Source organism: Poecilia latipinna, unplaced genomic scaffold (genome assembly GCF_001443285.1).
Source record: "Poecilia latipinna isolate Pla-1442-1.1 unplaced genomic scaffold, P_latipinna-1.0 Scaffold364, whole genome shotgun sequence".
Classification (NCBI taxonomy): domain Eukaryota; kingdom Metazoa; phylum Chordata; class Actinopteri; order Cyprinodontiformes; family Poeciliidae; genus Poecilia; species Poecilia latipinna.
In genome coordinates this window covers 1-20,765 of record NW_015112980.1, presented here as the reverse complement: position 1 = coordinate 20,765, position 20,765 = coordinate 1, and the positions used below count along the sequence as shown (strand labels likewise).

At 37.1% G+C, this 20,765-nt stretch overlaps 2 protein-coding genes across 3 annotated transcripts; one reads left to right on the top strand and one right to left on the bottom strand.

Moving 5' to 3' along the window:
- Positions 1-5,321: 5,321 nt before the first annotated feature.
- On the bottom strand, positions 5,322-8,236 carry atox1 (antioxidant 1 copper chaperone). Of its 2 annotated transcripts, none has more exons than XM_015036294.1 (4): positions 8,070-8,236; positions 7,265-7,340; positions 5,764-5,890; positions 5,322-5,541 (listed from the first exon to the last, which is right to left on the bottom strand). In XM_015036294.1, exons 1-3 carry the CDS (start codon positions 8,073-8,075, stop codon positions 5,766-5,768), a joined length of 207 nt encoding a protein of 68 aa, XP_014891780.1. In that variant the 5' UTR covers positions 8,076-8,236; the 3' UTR covers positions 5,322-5,541; positions 5,764-5,765. The 2 variants fall into 2 exon arrangements, with proteins under 2 accessions (XP_014891780.1, XP_014891779.1); XM_015036293.1 differs by having other exon boundaries at positions 5,522-5,541; positions 5,740-5,890; positions 8,070-8,232.
- A 653-nt stretch (positions 8,237-8,889) lies between these two features.
- On the top strand, positions 8,890-20,431 carry slc36a1 (solute carrier family 36 member 1). Its single transcript, XM_015036291.1, has 8 exons — positions 8,890-9,094; positions 11,902-12,039; positions 14,149-14,263; positions 14,348-14,438; positions 16,871-16,959; positions 18,049-18,138; positions 18,816-18,900; positions 20,135-20,431. Exons 2-8 carry the CDS (start codon positions 12,003-12,005, stop codon positions 20,414-20,416), a joined length of 789 nt encoding a protein of 262 aa, XP_014891777.1. The 5' UTR covers positions 8,890-9,094; positions 11,902-12,002; the 3' UTR covers positions 20,417-20,431.
- The last annotated feature ends 334 nt before the right edge of the window (positions 20,432-20,765 follow it).

Below are 20,765 nucleotides of genomic sequence, written 5' to 3'. Positions count from 1 at the left end.
ATGTTTGAAATGTTCACCTACTTATTTGATTATGAAGGTTTTTAGTCTGTTTTATTTTTGTATTCACGCAATGATTTGGTTGTGAATTACTGAAATTTCACCTCAGATATGAAAACACATAGCGTCATTATTTGTTACACTAAGATGAGACTAAAGCAGCAGGAGGGAAAGAAGCAGAAAGGTGCAGTTGATTAAAGGCTCTTTAGAATCTGAATATCAGCAACATCTAAGAACTGCCTGAAAACATCATGAAAACAAGCAACCAACATGCATTTGCATTTCATATCCATTCTGCTTTCAGGACAGTTGAACCGCAGTGTCTCACTCAGGACATCCATTTTCTGCCTGTAGTCCAGGCATCTGCAACTACAATCCACTGGCATTTTCTGCTTTTAAGTCTTGGTAGAATACATTCATTGTGTATTTTTCTATTTTAATTGGTAGTTTAGATGTTTTGTTTTTGTTTTTTTTTAAAAATGATGTTTCTTCTCTGGTGACCTTCTGTAACCCAAGTGAGATGAACACATTTTAAGGGTTTGTTTGTTGTTCATGATCAGTAGAAGGTTGTTGTAGGACCCAAATAAAGGAGATGGAGCCGACCAGTGAATTTGAAGATTTAATGAAAGAATATGGAAAAATAAACTCACAAAAATCAAAGAATGAACTCAAGCTACCAAAACAACTCAACAACTTGGGAACCCAACAGTTCCTTACAATTTAGATTATTCAAACATATTTCTTTAGATTCTCACATGTTGATAATTGATGAAAATGTACAAACATTGCAGAAAAAAATTCCCATTTCACTCTGGGTCCATGTCCAACACATAGCATCTAGGCCAGGCACTAAGCTGCAGTCAAAACAGAATAAAACAAGGTTTTTGTGTCTTTACAGGTGGATTCATCAAACTGTGCCTTTTTATCATCAAACCGTACCTGAACTTTCCATGTTTATCTTGTTTACAGTGATTTGCCAAAAGATAAACATCCTTTAAAGAGAAGAAAACACTGTGGGTGGTCCATTGCCTACATTTTATGAAGAACCCAAAAGCAGGCTGAAGGACAGAAATGAGATCAGAAACAAGCATTTTAAGCAGAGAAAAGATTTGATAGGTAATAAAAAAATTATAACTAGAAGCCAATGATCGTATAGATCGCAGAAATAAAGAGAGACAGATGAGGAGAGAAGGACTTGGTGTGCAAATAAACAAAAACACCCAAAACAAAATCTGAAGCAAAACGGAATAAATAAAACAAAGGAAAGCTGCAAAAATAAGAAGACTCCTTAAACTTTCAAAAAGATTAACTTTACATGTTATCTTCCCAAATTGGTCTGTTTTTTTGTTTTGTTTTTTTCCTTTTACATATTGATTTTGTTTAAGTGTTTATTGTACATTTTGCTGATGATGGTCTAGGGAATTATTTTGACAGACAGAGTTCTAGTAATGTAGCTGTTGTTATCTGCGTCCTCTTCTCTGCTCTCATGGATGATTCCAGATTAGGAAAAGGTTTTCATCTTTGGAATGCAAATCAAAGAAGTCTCTGCATCTGAAACAGGTCAAAACAAGACAGCTGCATGAAACAGCAAAAAGAAAGATAAGAAAACATACCAAGTGGCATTTTGATGTTATTAGAATTCCCTCAACATTGTGTAATTATCATCAACATGAACTTCAGTCACATTCTACAGAAACACTTTTGATAACCTAATTATTTGATTCAGATGTGTCAGACATCTAAACTTTTGCAGTCGCCTGCCATCACGGACTGAAGTTTGAAACATGTGACTACAGTGACTTTTCCTTATTTAGGTCAGATATGATTACCAAAATTATTTATTTTTGCTAAATGGCAGAAGAATGAGCAAAACATAATAGCCTGGACACGATGCACATCAAAGTCTGACAATGCTCCATTTATAACAGTTTATGAAAAGATAAACAATAAGCCTAACAAAAACAAAATAACTTCATTTAGATGACAAAATATTTTCCAAAATCTCGCCTTTTGAACTAAAGAGAAGGTGGTAGCTCCATGAATAAGACGTAGATATTAAACCACAAAGAATTTCTTTCATCAAGCTCAGGATGATTAAGTTCCACCAAACAGTGAGGCGATCTACAGCTGAGACTCCCACCAAGACGTAAAGCCGCAGAGTCAACTTAGTGTTTTCTCTTGTCCATCAAGCTCCGCGTTTTGCTGATTGGCTGTAACCTTCTGGTGATGGGTGAGTTGGTTTTGGCACGGATGTGACAGCTGTAACTGCACCCTGAGCCACCTTTTCTCAACCTCTGAGATACACATATGCAGTCATATATCATGATTTAACCTTACACCACTGGTCAACTGAGGGTGGTGTGTGCGAAATACAAAAAATACCAGCATTAGAACAGATACAGTGCATTGTAAAAGTGTCACTACCCCTTACATTTTTCTATATTTCATTTGATTATATCATACTGGGACTTTTCGTCCCAATATGACGTATGCATTAAGTACGTCGCTGACAAACGTTAGCGACTCTTTAGCGATTTCTCCTCTGCTGAAGTTTCAAACTTCAACAGAGTCCATGCCATTTTTTGTTCTCAAAACATCAGTTTTTAAACTCTTTGTTTTCTGTTGGAACAATTTAAAACTGCGTGTGAAGTGAACTGAAGCTTTTTTTCTCTTCTATTTTTGAACCTCTTGCTCAAGATTCAGAGGAATTCACCTCTCAGTGATGTCAAGGACGTTCAGATATTTAAGCTGAAGGTACAACTTCTCCCTGCGAAATCAGAAGCTACCACAGGCATTACAATGACCCCACATTTGTGTGCGTAAGAGAGTAAGACGAGGAACCCAGTGACGTGCTGACAACCTTGTTATCTGTGGAGTTTGTGCTGTACACAATGAAGCTCTGTTCTCCCCAGTGGTTGGTTCAGACTGAGGCCAGCCAGGGACTCTTCATCCACTGCAGCCTCTAGGATTCAACATGTTCACCACATTTCCACAAAGCTGAGCAAGCATCAATTATACAGGATTATCTGTTTGTAGATGTCAGGCCTCAGCAAAACATTTTGTATTGGCTGTAAACAGTAGATGGCCTGTTTAAATGATCATTCATTTTTCATACAATTTCACAATGGCTTCCATACGTACGTCATCAGGCTCTTCTTCAGCAAAAAAAAAAAAAAAAAGATCCTGGAAGAAAAACAACAAGTAGATTCAGTCATTTAAAATCACCTGAAAACAATAGTTCAAAAAGCATTTAAAGGGTTATCTTCATGTTTTTCTCCAGTGATGAGACATCTCAGAATCAAGTGGCAAGCTCAACAACTATGGCAGACCTGGGACCTTCAGATGCTATAAGACTTTATATGGACTTTATTTATTAATTTCAGCATTAAATGTGTGCGAAATACTTACAAGATGTGCTTGGTATAAAGCAGCTTAATATGTCTAACACTAAATATGCAGTGCATTTCAAAAAACCAACCAAACAATTTTTCACTTTTCCACATTACAACCATAAACTTAAATGAACTTTATAGAAACCTCTGATAGAGGTCCTGATAAGCAATATTAATGCTTTCAGTAAAAGAAAATGGTTAAAATAGTGACAAAGAGAAGGAAATGGAGGCCCTCCTGTTTGTCTTCAAACTTGGTCCTAACATGAATAAATCCACCTCTGCCAGGTGCACACATAAAAAACAAACATTTTCTTGCTTCTTAAAGGTTACACCCTCTAATCCGTTCATTTCCTTGGCTGTCTGTGCAGACAGCGTGGTCACCTATTTAAACAGCAGAACCATGCAGTGCTGCACTTTATTTGGACTTTTATTCTTCTGCTGAATCCTTTATCAGTACCAATGTTGTCTTTTATGGTGACAGTTCCCTCAGAGGTAACAGATAAGGCCTGGATCTGGATTTGATTGCCTCATTCATCCTGTCTATGGACATCATGGTTAGATCTTCTATATTATCATTTCATGTTGAGTGGCGAAAAAGGTGGTGTGAACATAAATTGCTATATTTCTAGTGGGATCTAAACCATTTTCTGGCTTATTTTTTTAATTTAGTATACTGTATCTTCCACATATAAACTTCCAAATTAATGTGATTTAAATGGGAGGCATTATTTCATTAAAACATTTCCCACACTTGGAGCATTTGTCTTGCAGCGCCTTCTGGTGGTTGAAATGTAGGTTCAAGCTGACACCTTAGTTAGGAGAGGTTTATTAAGCTCAGCTCATGAAGAAATATGACCATCACCAGCGGCCAATAAATGCAAATTGAGATGAATGACTAATTCACTGCCTTCTGAGAGTTTAGTCGCATTGAACCTTTATCTCTAACACATTCTGCATTTATTTATTTCCTCTTTTTTGTTCTCGCCTTGAACCAGCAGTGACTAACATAAACCTAATATCTCAAGTCTTTACCACATACTACAGTATGACAAAAATATTTCTAAAATTAGATGAAAATTAAATCTTCTCTCATTTCAATAAAACAGAAAAAAGGGGATCTAGTTTACAGCTTTAAGGTCTTATTGCTCATTTCACAGCATTTTAATAAGAAACCTGCCACCCAAGTATGGTTTAGTGCAAACATAATGAAAAAAATGACAAAATTATAACAAGTCAAACTGAATGTAAATGGCAACATGTCTGTCCTGAAAAAGCCTGAGAAAACTGCTTTCATCTAATAAAATATGCAGACAGGTTTGACACATAATTGATTTTATTTCAGTTGTGCGTGAATAAGACATTCTGAGAATCAAATTTATGCCAGAAGGAAGGTGGTAACATAAACAAAACCCAGAGCAAACTATATGTAAAAATACACAGATGCCGGTTATCAAATCTACATGATTATGATTTATGTGATGACTGATTTGTAGTGAAAAAAGTGGTAGTTCTTAAACGGTAAAAACATGGTTATCTTTTCACCCCAAATTATATTGGATTAGATATTATCCATGAGGTAGTGTCAGATAACATTTGCTGTCAATAATATTGAGTCAATGTAAAAGCAAAAGGAGCAACAGTTCATTTTATTTAAAACGGATACAGGGAATGTTCTTGAACTGCTCTGAAGGAAGACTAACAGGATCGTTTTGCAGGTTTAAGAGGATGTCCACCACAGACAGTGAGACACTCTTTACGCTTCAACTGAAAGTCATCCAAACAGGGGCGTCCCACTTTGGCTTTTACACTAAGGCCCAAAACACAACGCAGAAATTATAGCAAATTGAACAACAAACAGGATTTCAAATACTAAATTTTATGCCACCACAAAACCATCCAATGATCTATCAATCCAGGACAGAAATTAGAAGGTTTTTTTTCTGTTTTCCAAACCTGAATCCATGATAACATCATCCACCAAGAGTTATTTGTCAACTGTCAGCTTGAAATGAGGGGCCTCAATCTGAGAGAGAGAGTTTGCCTCCCAGATCTTTTCCAAGCACATGGGTTGATGAGGAGTGGCACCTTTGGGGTCTCCTGGTAATTAACTTCAAGTCTAGCTTAATTCTTTGCTTTGCACCAGCAGGGTTTCCTAAAACAAAACATAATTCAACATTTCACTTTTAAGTAATGGATACAGTTAAAACAGTTTCAGAAGCATTAAATGTATGCAGATTTTTTTCACATTATGTTTTAATTCACAAATACACCAAGCAAGAAGAAGCTAAAGGTCTTTACAGAAATCATTAACATGGACATGGACTTTATCTTATTGTCAGCACAGTGTCACCTGTTAAACATATGAAGCAGACTCCTTCATTTAGTGCCGTTGTACTTGACTTCCTTTCCACATTTCTTCAGCGTCTCCATGAGAACGTCCACATCTTTGTCCGACTCAATCCAAACCAGCTTCTTGGGCAGGTCGATCTCAAACTTAACATCTGAGAGGCAGAAACAGAAGTAGAAACGATGTTTGTTCCACTGACTGGAAACAAACAGAAATTCCTCTTTTAATTCCTCTTTGCTTCTCTTTCTAATATGAGTGAAAGATTTTTCAGCCCTCTTTGACATGACTGTGAAGGAGGATTTGAAGAATAGATTTTCTTTTATCTTGTTGAAAAATCACAGCTTAGCATGTGGGACTGGAACACAATGGAAAAAGGGAACTGAAATTTGGCTTCTAAACAATTTAATGACCAAGTCAAATAAAAGTGAAACAAACAAGCTGTTCAGCATCAGGTGACCGAGCGGCTGAGTCAACACTCGGAGCAAAGAAGTCACGAGTGGAGGCGATACAAGCTGCCTGTAAGCATTTCTTGATTTGTCTCCGGCATGCAGTGTTAAGGATCCGTTTGCATTGATATGAATTACCTTCTCACAAAACTCAAATTAGGACTTGTTTGCACAGAACTGCAAGTTGTCATAAAACTAAATATAATTCGGTATCTAGACACACGGTGCTTTTAAAACGTACTTTACCATGGTTATGCCTGAATTTCCCCAATGTGGGACAATAAAAAGTTTTGCTATTCTAATAATTATTCACAATAATGGATGTTTTACCATTTTATTGTTTTTACAAATCTGTAATGATCAGCAAAATATGGATATTATGACAAAAAAAAACCTTGCCAAAAAAAATCCAGTTTAATGACAAAGTGAAAATGAATTTGTACAAAATAAATAAGAAAAAAAATATTACATAGAATAAGAGAGCAACAACTTTCAATGAATCTTTTATGTTGCTATGAAGGAACTTTGGCACAATCTGGTTTGCAGAATCATTTTTAATTGCAGAATTTTTAAGCATGAATGGCTTGTGATTAATGCTACAACGTTTAATTAAGATTTAAGTCCAGACTTTGACTAGGCCATTTGTAAAACTACAATGGCTTTCATCCATTCAGAAGGGGGCATTTCAGAGTGTTTTGGATCATTGTCATCCTGCCTAACCATTGCAAATGCATTTTCACACAAAGTCAATCATAGAACATCTCCCTAACGATTTCCTCTCCATTTCCTGTTTAGATGTAATGCTTTGTAATTTCTGTCTTTTTTGTTTCTTCTTCAATTGTAACGAGTTCTGTGTCTTTTTATGTTATTAGTTTTTTATTTTCCTTTTCATCTCCTGTAAAACACAAACTTCCTGCACAACATTTTTAACATCGATATTATTTGTAAACGTGTTCATTTTGTGCAGTTGACGAGTGCCACAAAACAATCAGAAGGAATAAGAGGTGAAGCTATGCCAGTGCTTTCAGTGAAACCAGAAATGAAAGTGGAACGGAAGATGACAGATGTGCAGGTCTTATTACCTCCAAGCTTGTTGAGGATTCTAGTAACGGCTCCAGAGCATCCTTCACAGGTCATGTCCACCTCAAACTCGTGCTTCTGTGACAGACAGAGAATTTATTTACCTGTAAATTTAGAATTTCATGATGAAAAGAAAACTACTGCAATAAAGTCTGAGAAAAACAATTTAAGATGATTGAAATGTAGCAATTTTCAGCAAAAGGTTAAGGAAATTTCTTTTGAAGTACATTTGAACTTGGGGATTATATTGACTCTTTGATATTGTTCTAATTTGTTAAGAAGTACATTTGTGGTTCTTTAAAAACAGGTTAATTATTGATTATTTCATCTACCACGTCTATAGTGGTAGATGAAGTAAAAAAAAAAGGTCATCATTTTATAAGAAAGAAGACAAAAAATTATCTAATTGGAGGTGGGTGGTAATCTGACATTCCTCAAGCAAGCAACGTAAAATAGAACAAAGTCTAAAAATACAAATGTTTTCAAGTATACTGGTCCAGACACAAACATATTTACAGCTAAATCCCAAAATTCCTAGACATTATAGCAACCTTGTTCCCCTTTATATGAACCAACTACAACCCAGAATATCATCTGTTGTGATGACGGCAATTCTTAAACATTCTTTATGCTAAATGAACTGGCTTATTATTTTAAGAGTGGCTGTTACATAACCCGTGACTAATAACGGCCCAGCTGAGGAAGTATGGAGTCTTAGTTTGTTGATGGCTAAACTAAAAGCATTTGCCACGTACTAAAGCTAAAAGACGTCCAGGAACAAGCTGAAATTACTTAAAAGTAACTCACAGTCATATTGTCAGTGACGTGTCGCGCTTAGCGAGCTGACCAATTCTGTTCTTTTGATTTTTATCAACTTGGAAATGTCGCAAAAGACTACATAAACCTAAAAAAAGGATACTACCTGCCTGATTGACCACTTTCAAGCTAAGTATAGCAGCATAACAGGATATCCGGTATTGAAAGGGTGTAAAGTAATAAAAGACAATGTACAGTGAAGAATTTTGGTTTGCTTATAAAAAAAAAAAGTATGTTGACATATTACGTATTGGCATATGAAGTTCAAGCAAAACATGTTAAATTAAATAAAACAATAAGACGTAGAGCTACACACTTCTGGTGTGCCAAGTTTTCATTTTATTTTGAAAAACTTTACGGAAGCCATTCAGTTATATCAAATAAATAAATATGTGTCCAACATTTTCGAGTAAAATCTTAAAAAACTTGTATCAGGGTCTTAAACTCCTATCTCTTTTAGGCACTTTGGGTTAATGGTTCGCCCGAAAATAGTTTTTAAATTCTCACTGACCATATCATCCTAACCGTGTCTCTCTATGGCGCTGATCCTAACCGCTTTTGTTTTTCGAAATAAAAGCTTTTTAAATTATATTACAATAATAATAAAAAAAATAATAACAACATTACTTTGGAAGAAAGCAGTGCAAACTCTGTAACATTTATTCATTTAGCTAGTTGTGCCAAAATCTGCTAATATTATAGTTATAATTTTCGTTTCCCTCAAATGCATGATAGATAAAAAACCGAAAACGTCCTTATTTTACTGGAGAGGTTTCCGTCTCAATAACAAGAGAACGTCCAACGTAGCCGGTTGCGTAGGCCGGGAACTCGTGTCATGTGACCTCGTTGCTGGCTTGCTGAACACAACCGAGTTATAGGTCGCAATCTGTGAACAGGACCTCGGTCAGCGCTCTTTTTCAACAGTGATAGGAGCGTAGGAGCTCCTTCGGCCAGGTCATCCAGATAAAGGCTGAAGCAGGAAAGCAGAGGGACGGAGGCCGAGATATATCATTAAGGTATGCTGGTTTGTTATGATGACCCGAACTGCTGTTTACGAACACAAAGATGGCATCGAAACCTTCAGCTAATGTTGGCTAACGCCATCTGGTTGCGGTACACCAGTTTAGTCTCTCTATACTCTACATTCTTGATGTTTTATTAAGTGACAACGTCTGAAGCTGGCAATTCAGTGTATCTCATATTTAAATGTACATCCCACCCTGGCGACTTCCTAGCTTTGATTTATCCCGGCCGGTACCTTTAGCCCGTGGCAGTTCGTTGTCTCAAAACATGATTCACTTGATCGTTTTCCCGTTTATCAGCTTCATGTCCGCTTTGACAACCTGCACGTCTTCCTGGCCAAAGACTACCGGCAATATTGATAGGATTACCGTGTTAATCTGCATACGGTCTGCAGCTTGTATGTCTGCTTGCTCTCATGAAAGGAGAACGACTCTCACTGGAAAATGTTTTCAACTGGAAATTAAGTCTTACACAAAGTTTCTGTGGTTTGGCCGCACCCTAATCTGACAGCGAGTTATCTGATTTAAGATTGGGATATAGTTTCTCTTTTTATTTTATAGAAGTTTGACCCCAAAGATCAATGTTTTCACCCTTGTTGCGTGGATTAATGCACACATCTATTAGCTCAAGGTACGTGCTTAGTCATGATCTGGTGTGACTTTCTGAAAGCAGGATGATCTTCAATAAAAATAAGACTGTATCATGGAAAACGTTAAACAACATTAAAATGTCCAACATGATTATATCACTGTTATTATAAAATAAAAACAGCAATTCCTATTACTAAAACACTTTAACATTGATGATTTAATCAATTTTATAATTTTTACAATGTTATGTATACCTTTTAGTCATTTCTATTTTCATTCTAATCATAAATGTAGAATAAGCTATGTGCTAAATAGCAGACATACTGCGTTTAACTTCCCAAATGTAGTTTTTCAAACATTGCCTTAACACGAATAATGGATGGCCTCCACACAGCATGATTCTGCCACCACTTATTTTAGTTTCCACTTAATCCACTGTTTTTTGCAATCAGAAAAGTATACAAGCTTTTACAAATTTAGCTCTTGTAAGCAAGAACTAAAATTGTTATTGTAATCAGGAGCAAGCAATATTCTAAGGGTTGGAAACTGCTACTTTTTAAAATTTCAGTATATTGTTTTTAAAGACAAATGCCTACATAGAGAGAAGATAAAGACATAGATTTGTTTTATCATTCATTAACAATTTGATGGTATTTCCCCTGTAACCTGGGTTATGGAATCTTCTGAAATAAATACAATCATTTAAAAATAAAAAAGGTTTTAACGCTACATTTCCATCTCCCTGGAATTTGTAATTTTATTTTTCTTTCACGGTGGATTATTTTTATACATTCTGTCATGCACACACAGTCTTGCCACACCAGGGTCCTCGGCAGCTACTATTCTGCAACTTTAACTGCATCTCATTTCCAGCACAAAGTGGCTGAATTCCCTCACCAGCAGATTCTTCAGCTCTTTTAACCAGCCATTCGTTTAATGTGTGTGTTGGAAAAGGGATACATGTAAAAGTTGCAGTGTAGTTGCACTTAAGAACTCCTGTGTTAGACTTTAGCTTAGAAAATACTGCTTTGTTACACAGGAAGTTGTGGTTTAAAAATTCCTGTTTGTTCCTGATTTCTTAACGGTTCTGCTTGCTAAATATGCAAACAGGTTGTTTCCTAAACCTTTTGACTTTTGTCTTTTTTGCAGCTATAAACAGACAGGTGCTCAGCAGAATCTTCAAACAAAGTCCTGTTTAATCACACAGCAGATGCCAAACGGGATCTGTTTGAATTTCCATCCATTGTGCTCGTCTTACATAACATCTGGATTTATTTGGCCTGGATACTCCCTGATAGTGACTGCAGGAGCTTTAAAGATGGGAGAGGCACTTAGAGATTAGCACTCTATTTCAGTGGATCAGATAAATGCAATTGGGGCCTGGTAGGAGGGTATTTTTCTTTGCCAAAATGTGTGAAATATTAGACCTGCTTGAACAGGTGCAAGCTTCGTTTCCATTCAAAAAAGAAAAAAATGAAGTTTAGCATAAAATCTACTAAAACACACAGAATATTTATATTTTCATTGTGCTTTGATAACTGGAAAAGTCAGGTTATTTTGATTTTACCTGCAGATGAAAAATAATTAAAATTTAGTACAACAGTAGAATATTTAAGGTGCTTTTTGGTCAATTTGTGCTACATTTACCAAGATCAATACTTCCTTAGCACTTTGCTTTTTTTCTCTTGCTTCAAGAGAAATAGTGAAAGGTTATAATTTACTGTGCAGGTGTTTTTTTTTTTTTTCCTTTTAATCATGTTCTGTTTACATATATTGAGTCTGTTCTGTTCCAGACACATTCTGTTCAGTCATCAAGTTTTTTCTCCACAGGAACATTCAAATATAGAATAAGGACCGTCATGGTCAGGTCAGGTGCTGAGCTCAGCATTCTGATAACAACAGTTCTGGCATAAAGAAGCATGTGAGGTCCACGCTCACGTTCTGTTTACATGTTCAGTTCTGACAGGAAGAAGTCAGTAAATTGTCAGAAACTTTGCTCTAATTATTATGCAGTTCTTTTAATTCATGGTAAAGAATTTTAGACTTTTATAGACGTTGGAAAAGTAGGACTTTTATACTTTCTCCACTGTTTTTGCATCCTATCTAAGATGCAGTTATTAATGCAATATTTTACACAATCTGCTTTTGCGCTGGAACTTCTTCGTGTTTTCTTGGAGTTGCTGCATCTAATCATCGCCATGTTTTCACAGTTAGAAGCTGTCGATGCTGAGCCGTTTATCCGTGCTGCGTCGGGATCCGTGAGGCTGGGAGAAACGACACCCGTTCACCCGCGAGCGCCACCTGACCCACCATGATGGCATCAAGCGACGTGGATGGCAGAGCAGACGGTAAGGAATATGTAATCAATATCATAAAACTTGGAAGGTGAAATATTCTTTTTGTTGTTGCAGTAGGAGACAGAATGAACTTGGTCGCAGACAGATTACTTGTAATCCCATTGAATCATCAAAGCAGCTTTCGTTTCATTGATGAGATCGGTCTGATGGCCTGGCTGGCTTGTGTCTTCTTCGGCAGGAGGTCACAAATGTTTGTTTCATTATTACGTGTATATCTCAATGAATTATAATATCTTTAATAAGATAATTAATTTAAGAAACTAAAGTTTTTAGTATACTATGCTGCCACAAAATATCGGGACAAAATTCTAAGTCCATGACGCTCACCCATTTTACTGTACGTTTTTCCTTCCACTTAACCTTTCTTGAATATACCGTGACACAGCACTTTGAAAACAGAAACCTTCTTTAGCAATGGCATTTTGTGGCTCAACGTCTTGTGGAGGGTGTTGGTAAGTATGTGTTGAACAGTCTAGTTATTAGTCTTCCCCATCACATAATATTCTTGTATATTAAATATGCTTTTTAATGCTCCAGTGTGATAAATACAAATATTCAGAATTTTAGCTTGTCATTACCAATAAGAATGACAGAGACAAATGGAGCATTTTAGGTTTGCATGTTTATTAGTCTGGTCAGTGTTGTAGATTAAATCTCTCTGTGAAACATGTCTTACTTTTCTGAGTAACATGAGACAACAGTTTGATAGCGAAGTTGGGCCTAAAATGTTTTTAGTAGGGTGCCTCCAAAAAGAATCTTTTTTTTTCAGTCTATATTCATTTAACTCAAAACTTTTTGAGTTAAAATGTAGCTTTTGTTCTTCACACAATTTTCAAACACCAGCAAACTTAATTTTCTCATTTCAAACCTCCGACTATTCTTGTTGTGCCAGAGTCACGAGTATCAACGTTGCTGTTTTAATAAACAGGTTTCTGACTGGTTGGATGCTTTAAAGATGGACCTCCCTTTCATTTTAAAGTCCGTCTTCACACTGTGATGACAAATTCTTTGTTCCAATGTAGCTAACGAACTGTGCTGATTTTCTGGAGTCGAGCTGCTGCTGCTGCTGCTGCTGCTGCTGCTGCTGCTGCGGCTGCGGTGACCCGTCTGGTGTTTTTATTGAAAATATGTCAGCAGGCATGCATCAGTCTGCAGCTGCAGAGCTTCTTATTGTTGTTCCTTTTCTGCATGACCAAAAAAGAGTCTTGTGTTTCTAGTTCATTAGAGTCAGCTGCCCTCCAAAAGGACTGGAATCTCTGCATTAAACTGGTTTCTGATGAAGTCATGAGGTTTCAGTTTATCTATTTTTATGAGCACTGACCTCGGTGCACACTAGATATCAAACAAATGAGGTGGTAAACTTCCAGCAGAATGAATGTATCTGTATTTTCTTCCCTCTGCATGCTCAGCGTCTAAACGTATCTTCAGTTTTGAATTGAAACGTACGTGTGGGATCTCTTGTGAACCGCAAATAGAATAGATTATTTCCTGTAAATAGGTTTGTCACATGACTTCTCTTACATGAAAGAGTTGTTTGTGGTGAACCTGCAAGCAAGACCTCGACGCAGTTGGATGTAAAGATATGAAGAAACATGGAATATATTTCTGTTAAAGATCAATAAAGATTTGTGCCAAAGTTAACATACTCCCCATCATTGTCATGAATTGTTGGGAGAAGTGATCAACTTGCTTAGCAACATTTCAGCAACTATTAGATTTAATTTTGTGCTTGTAATTTCTGTATTTATCACACTTCATGTATTCACTAAAGTTGATTGATGTATGTTATCATTTAATCATAAAAAAATAATTAAAAGCCTGAAACTAATAACTTTCATTCCCACCATGAGCGGATGGAAATGTTTACACAGACCTTATTTTCTAGCTTCACACACTCAGCCCAAACTGTGTGGTTTACATGCAAAAGGGAGTAATTTAAGAATAGAAAAAGAAAAAATATAATTGTGTTACGTGCTGTTGACTGTACACATAAGTATATGAGTATAAAGTTGACAAACATTTCAATATGTATTTATTTTCTAGAGCTCTAATTGTCTTCTGTAAATGTCTTTCTCTTCACTCGTTTCCTCTGTGTGGCAGGTTCTCTCTTCTCTGACCAGAACCCGTCAGAACTGGACGCTCTGTGTCCGTCTCCTCCTGGGCCATCCAGACCCCAGCGGAACTACGAGCGGATCGGGGGAAGAACAGGGACCTCGTGAGTGAAATGCATTCAAACATTTCACTAAGAACTGTCACTCAGAACAGCTTCTAAGCTGTTTTTTTTTCTGCCATTTTTCAGTTTCTGTCAGACTCTGATCCACCTTCTGAAGGGGAACATCGGTACTGGTCTGCTGGGCCTGCCTCTGGCTGTCAAGAACGCTGGACTGGTGGTAAGCACAAAGATGCTACTGTCCAATCGTTCCAGGTAAAACCAGAGGCCTGGCCTTTAAAAATTAGATTCTGCTTACGTCCCTTTCAGCTGGATGAAAGACAGAGACGCAGCAGTGGCACTTTGCAGACTTTCAGAGGCACCTGGTATCAAAACAAAACATCTACAATTGCATTAAAGCAGGGGTGTCAAACTCCAGTCCTCAAGGGCCGCTGTCCTGCAACTTTTAGATGTGCCTCTGCTGCACCACCCCTGAAAAGAATAATTAGGTCATTAGCAAGGCTCAGGAGAACCGATCTACACAGGGAGGAGGTAATTAAGCCATTTCATTCCACTGTTTTTTACCTGTGGCACATCTAAACACTGCAGGACAGCGGCCCTTGAGGACTGTAGTTTGACACCCCTGCATTAAAGTGACAAATTGTGGTCGATGTAATAAGAAATCTTGATTGTGCAACAATTAAAGAGGAATCTATTTGCATGTTGTTCTGAAGAATATGAAAGTCACTTCATACATCAAGATAATCAAGACATCAGTTTTCAGTTTTGTTCTTATAAGATCGAACTGGTGACAAGTTTATTTTTGCCAGTCAGTCAATTCATGGTTTGCTCAAAAAAACTGTAAAAATGCCTGTTTTATAGCTATTGAATTTCTAATAATTATATGGAAACTTCATGCTGTTGTAAAAGAGGAGGTTCATCTTCTCTTTAAAATATAATCTCTCAGTTCAACACAGCATCTAGTTTTAAATTAGAACATTGTATCTTCAATGTTGGGAGTTAAGTACCAGTCCTTGCATTCATTTATGTATTTTTGTACAAATTGTTACAGTCTAATCTGATATTATAAAGTTTTTTGTGCTTCAAGCATTTTATTTCTGAGGGCAAAATGTTCTTGACATTTGTCCTGCTTCTCAACAGAAACAAGAGAAGAGTCTTATTCTATTCACCTGTCAGTAGTCACAATGCTGTATATGACTTGTTTAGTCCTGGTGGTGTTTGATCACATAAGCTGTTTTAGTATGGGTATATGCTAATTGTTTTATTTTATCCTTTAACTTTTTCTGTTTTGGTTGTCAGAATGTAAATAGCACATGTTTCATATCAGAGGTTTGCGTTTCAAAGCTCTATGAGCTACTTTTATAGAGTAGTTGTCACAATGCCTCAGAAAAAACTAATGCACAGACACTCCTAATCTGTCCTGTTATTTCTTTTGAAGTAAGGATAATTGTATGCCTGCTACAAAACTCTGGCTCCTAGGAAAAATATTGCAGCTCTTTTTCTCTTTTCCTACAATAAGTGGTTTAAAAAAAGTTTTTAACAATTCAAACTTGTTCAGTCACACAGCATGCCAAACTAATTACTGATTAGGACAGTGGAGTTAAGTTCCCAGAGCATATTGCCTCTACCCTTCAATCATCTCATTTGTATGTTTTTAAGTGCAGCAGTGTGTGTAAGTGGCTTCCTTGTTAAACTAAACCACGCCTAAACTTCTCATGTTCTGGCTTTGTTGAAGATGAGACGAGGCTGAGCAGGACTGATCATGTTTCAGCGCTCCAGATTTCAAGTCTGTTAAATTCCTGTCTGCATCTTGAGAACATGAGCTTTTGAAACACTGAATGGTTTCCACGTAGGCTTTCCTTACGTGAAAACCACATAAGCAAAGCCTTGCTTGTTAAGTTTTGTTTATATTTTAGAACCACACATTTAAGTTTGTGTTTAGAGTTTAGATGCTCTGAGTATCACTTAACTTGAAGCAAGTAGGTTCTTGCTGCAAGTTAAGTGCTACAAGAATCCTAGCCTGGGTTCTTTTTGCATTGAGTTTGCATGTTCTCTCTATGGATTGGTGGGTTCGCTCCATGTCCAAACACATTACTATTAGCTGAATTTGTTATTTGGTTATTTAATTATAACACTTGTTCAGTTTGTCTGCTCATCCTTAAAAGTTAATAAGTTCATGTGTGTTTTTTTTTTAAATTAAGGCCTTAAAATATCTTAAATTTATTTAAAAAGGTAAGTTGGCCTTTAATTCATTAATCATTGGTCCTAAATGTTGTTTTTGCCAGAACTATTTATTCTTGTATATTCTACATTTTTTTTTTTCTCACTGGACTTTTCTGTCAGTCAAACGTTTGAGTGGCACTCAGACATCATCATTTCATTCAGTGGTTCCAAACATTTGAGGCTACCGCTAACTCACTGCTAACATACCCTTTCTAGATAGCTAGCAAAAACTAGGTAGATAGTTAACTTTTTTGCATCTATCATGGATAAGTGTAAATCTATCGGCTGTTAGCTGGACAATCTTTAAACGTTTCTGTAGAGATATAGACTACCATTCCTTTAATGGTAGTCTTAAAAAGTCTTAACTTTGAATTGGTGAAACCTGCAGAAACCTAGATTATTTATCCAGCTCCGTCTTCTTGTTTCCAGCTTGGACCCGTCAGTCTCCTGGTTATGGGAATCATCGCAGTCCACTGCATGATGCTCCTGGTGAAATGTTCTCATCACCTCAGCGCAAAGTAAGTAAAAACTATATTTCAGCCGCACGTTGAAAGTCAACTACTGGCATTTAAAGTGGGCTTACGTTAAACATTTTCTTGTGTAAGGTTTCACACAGGAGGGTGGAGAGCAGATGCAATTTAATGCAATTAATTTAACCCCATAAGTGATTCCACTTATGTGCACACCTTAAAAGGATGTTTGGTTTCCATGCTCTACTCAGAAAGCAGCTTTTTTCTCTGTTTTAGATTGTGTTTATTTAACTTTCTGGTCACTGTAACTGAAACCTAAAGATGCATTTCCTGTCTGTATCAGTCGCTCAGTTCAGACTTGTTTGGCTCATTGTGTGTTTTGCCAGCTCCTGTTGACAGATTACTTTCCAGTAGGTCTCTATTTTCTGCTCAGTAATCAGGAGCCCTTTGGCAGCTCGTCGTGTGTGTTCTCACACTTTCGTCAACACTGCCAGACAAATCCCAAACACCATGTATATGCTGAATGTAATCAGCTCGACTAATCAGAAGCTGGGAGTTGTGCTGCTGCTGTTTTTAACATTCCTTGCCGCTGAACCATTAAGTCCCTGGGGGTCCTGTATGTTAGTGAGGTGTTGTTGTGTCTTCACTAGTTTGCAAGCTGCAGCCCATGCTCCATCTGTCCACCTTTGCTGAGTTCATACAAAGATCTCCTGTACCCTGGCCACTCGGGTTAAAGGAGATTAACCGGATCAGAAGCATGAATGAAGACAGTCTTCAAGGAAGTCTAAAAGGAAGTCAGGAAATGCGTCCATTTCAGTCTGAAATTGCCCAACAACTACGTTCAGGGAAACTTGACTCTTCTGTTTTCTTTAATGCAGAGTCATCACTTCCTCTCATAGAGAACCAAACACAAACACTGAATTGTATGTTTAAATATTTACCTTTATGTAGGTGGAAAAAGCATTCGTCCAGTGATTTCCATTTCTTGGTTTGTTGTTTCTTTCCAAACCTTAATTTTTAAAGCTGTGCTGTATTATTGGGTTCATTTCCTGCCAATTGTTCCGTACTTTTCAGTTACAGAGCAACATTTTCTACATTTAGTTTTCACTTTCTTGCTCCATTTGCTGTTTTTCCTAGGATGAACCGGCCATCTATGACCTACGGAGAGGTGATGCAGTACGGGATGGAAAACGTGTCGTGGCTGAGGAGGCATTCACGATGGGGAAGGTGAGAGGAAAAAGAAACAGTTACGATGTTGATGTCTTTACTCAAACCCAGGAATATCCCAGGCAAAGTTTTCCTATTACACAAAAAAATAAATGTACTGTCTCATCAGAAAACTTTGATTGAAGTCGGTGAAAATTTACTATAATTTTTTTTTTTTTATGAAATAAGCAGATGCATGTTGAAAAGAAAGCAGACACTCTTCTACTCCCTTCTGAAATCAAGGGTTTATTTATCAACGCATGAGAAAAATAATCTGCTTTAGGCATAAACCTCAGGAGAATTACTATGGTTTCATGGTATTTAAGTATAAAATTTGTAACAAAATGTTGAACATGATATAAATATAATTGTTTTTTACTGAAAACAGAAAAGAAGTGGTAGTTCATGCTACTAGAAAACTTAGAATACCTTATCACACTGTTTATTTTGATTGTCTTCAGCAAAATCTTATCTTGAAATTTATTACATTTATTTGTAGTTTTAAAGTGTTTTTTGCAAAGAAATATTGTAGTTATTGTCCTTGTGTGTTTTTTTAAGAGTAAAACAAATGTAACAAACTAAATTTAGTTAGTCCAAGCAAAACAAAGAAGATAATCTAAAGTTACGAAAGCTTTAAACTTGGTAAATAATGGCTGACATGTGACTGTGCGCTTCCCCTTCTGTCTCTTGTTTCTCAGTCGGACGGTGAACTTGTTCCTCATCATCACTCAGATTGGCTTCTGCTGCGTCTACTTCGTCTTCCTTAGTGACAACCTCAAGCAGGTTCTCACCACTCACACACATACACACCTTACCACACCTGCTTTTACATTCAGAACCGTCTCTCCTGCTGCTCCCACATGAGAATATTTAAGGATAATATTTGCCCTGTTGGCATTTCAGGTCACCTTGTCCGCTGATATTAAATCACCTGAACTCCTGGATTAGAAAGAGCAGAAATGTAGACATACAGAGCTGGATCTCTTTACTCAGATCATCAGCTTTAGGTTTTCTCAGGTCGAACAAAGACACCTTTACTTAGAATGGAAGTTTACAGAGTTTTGAAAGGATCTGTTTGCGGATCCTATCATTCAAAGGTTATACAGATACAAGTTAGAAGGTCAGTACCAGCTATTGGTTTTGCCTTAACAGCAGGACTAGGTGGAAAAACCCAGGAAATGCTGGTTGAATTCCTCTTCAGGTTACAAAGGATGTTCAGATTTCGCATTATAAAATAATAATGATTAAAAATATCCTCACACTCTCACTCATTTATGTAGTATTTATCCCTTTAGCTTTAACAAAAAGCATTACATTGTCCTCATCAGTAGAAAACATTATAAAACATCTCAATGTGTGCCCATTTTCCTGCTCACACGTTTAGATTTCATCCTGGTTGTTAATTAACTCTCAGTTGAGGAAAATCTGAATGTAATCAAGAAAACTTGTTCAACTTTTTTTCTCCTTTTCTCAAAAGCGTGTGATGAAATATGGTTGCCGTGACGTCACAGGAATGAGTTGACCTTTGACTTCTGAACTTTTCACTACAAATCAATTTTTTGTTTGTCTGGAATTTTTTAACAGGCTTTAGAAACCAATGCGTGATCATTTTATTTGCCTTACAATCTTTAGGAACTAGTGAAAAATGCTTCAGTATGATAACCGCTGACATTTCTGATGAAGAAGCATGGCGTTTAATTCTTGTTGTGCATCTTCTCACCACTAGAGGGTAGCATCCTTTCGTTAATTGTCTATGAGAGGTACTATTTTTCTCCTGTAGAAGACATTCAATGAAGCTTATATTTTTAGATTAGATTTGAATTGGACTATCAAAGCGTTATTTATCAATAGTTCTTCAGGTTTTTAGTTTGTCTTTGGGCTTTTTTTTTCTGTATTTTTTTGGGAGAAAAGTACAATTATTTGTTCCTGGTTTAACATGGTTCTGCTTTTTGACTTTTTTTTTTTGCATAAAAGGCAGTTTTTTTGACTCGTTTTTTAATCACTTGTTTTTTTCCAGGTTGTGGAAGCAGCCAATGCCACCACCTTCAGCTGCCAGGTGAACCACACCAACCAGACGGATGTCCTGGTTCCCAGTTTCGACTCCCGGATCTACATGCTCTTCTTCCTGCCCTTCTTCATCCTCCTGGTTTTCACCCCCAACCTGAAGTTCTTGGCTCCCTTTTCTCTCCTTGCAAACGTGGTCATGACCCTGAGTCTGATTCTGATCTACATCTACTCCCTCATGGTAACCACCTCATTTATCTTTTATATGATTCATGTAATCTTTATTGCAAACTGACTCTCTGGGTTATGTTTACACATGTGGAAGATAAACAAATCAATCTTAGTTTGAAACGACGTGTGGCAGAAAATGCTCACACTGACTCATCTGTGCAGGCGGTGCAGTTGTGATGCCAGGATTTGCATATCTTGGCCTCATTTTGGGTTTCTGGTATATGCATTCCCTTGAGTCATGAGGATCAGTGGAGGTTCTGCTCAGTGGCGCAACTGCACATTATTCAGGTGGATGCGAAAACATGAATTCCCCCCCCCACCCCCCGAGGGAAGAAACTTCAGGGTGAAGGACCGATGCTCAACACCCCCCTCCCTCCACCCCCCGAGGCGACGCTGCATGAAGTGTAAAACTC

Excerpts from the sequence above, each read along its gene's own strand:
- atox1 (XM_015036294.1), bottom strand. Across the intron at positions 5,891-7,264 it reads AATCCTCAACAAGCTTGGAG|ATGTTAAGTTTGAGATCGAC; the intron begins GTAATAAGACCT and ends TCTGCCTCTCAG.
- slc36a1 (XM_015036291.1), top strand. The coding sequence starts at position 12,003 with ATGATGGCATCAAGCGACGTGGATGGCAGAGCAGACG. Across the intron at positions 12,040-14,148 it reads CGTGGATGGCAGAGCAGACG|GTTCTCTCTTCTCTGACCAG; the intron begins GTAAGGAATATG and ends TCTGTGTGGCAG. Across the intron at positions 14,264-14,347 it reads GGGGGAAGAACAGGGACCTC|TTTCTGTCAGACTCTGATCC; the intron begins GTGAGTGAAATG and ends GCCATTTTTCAG.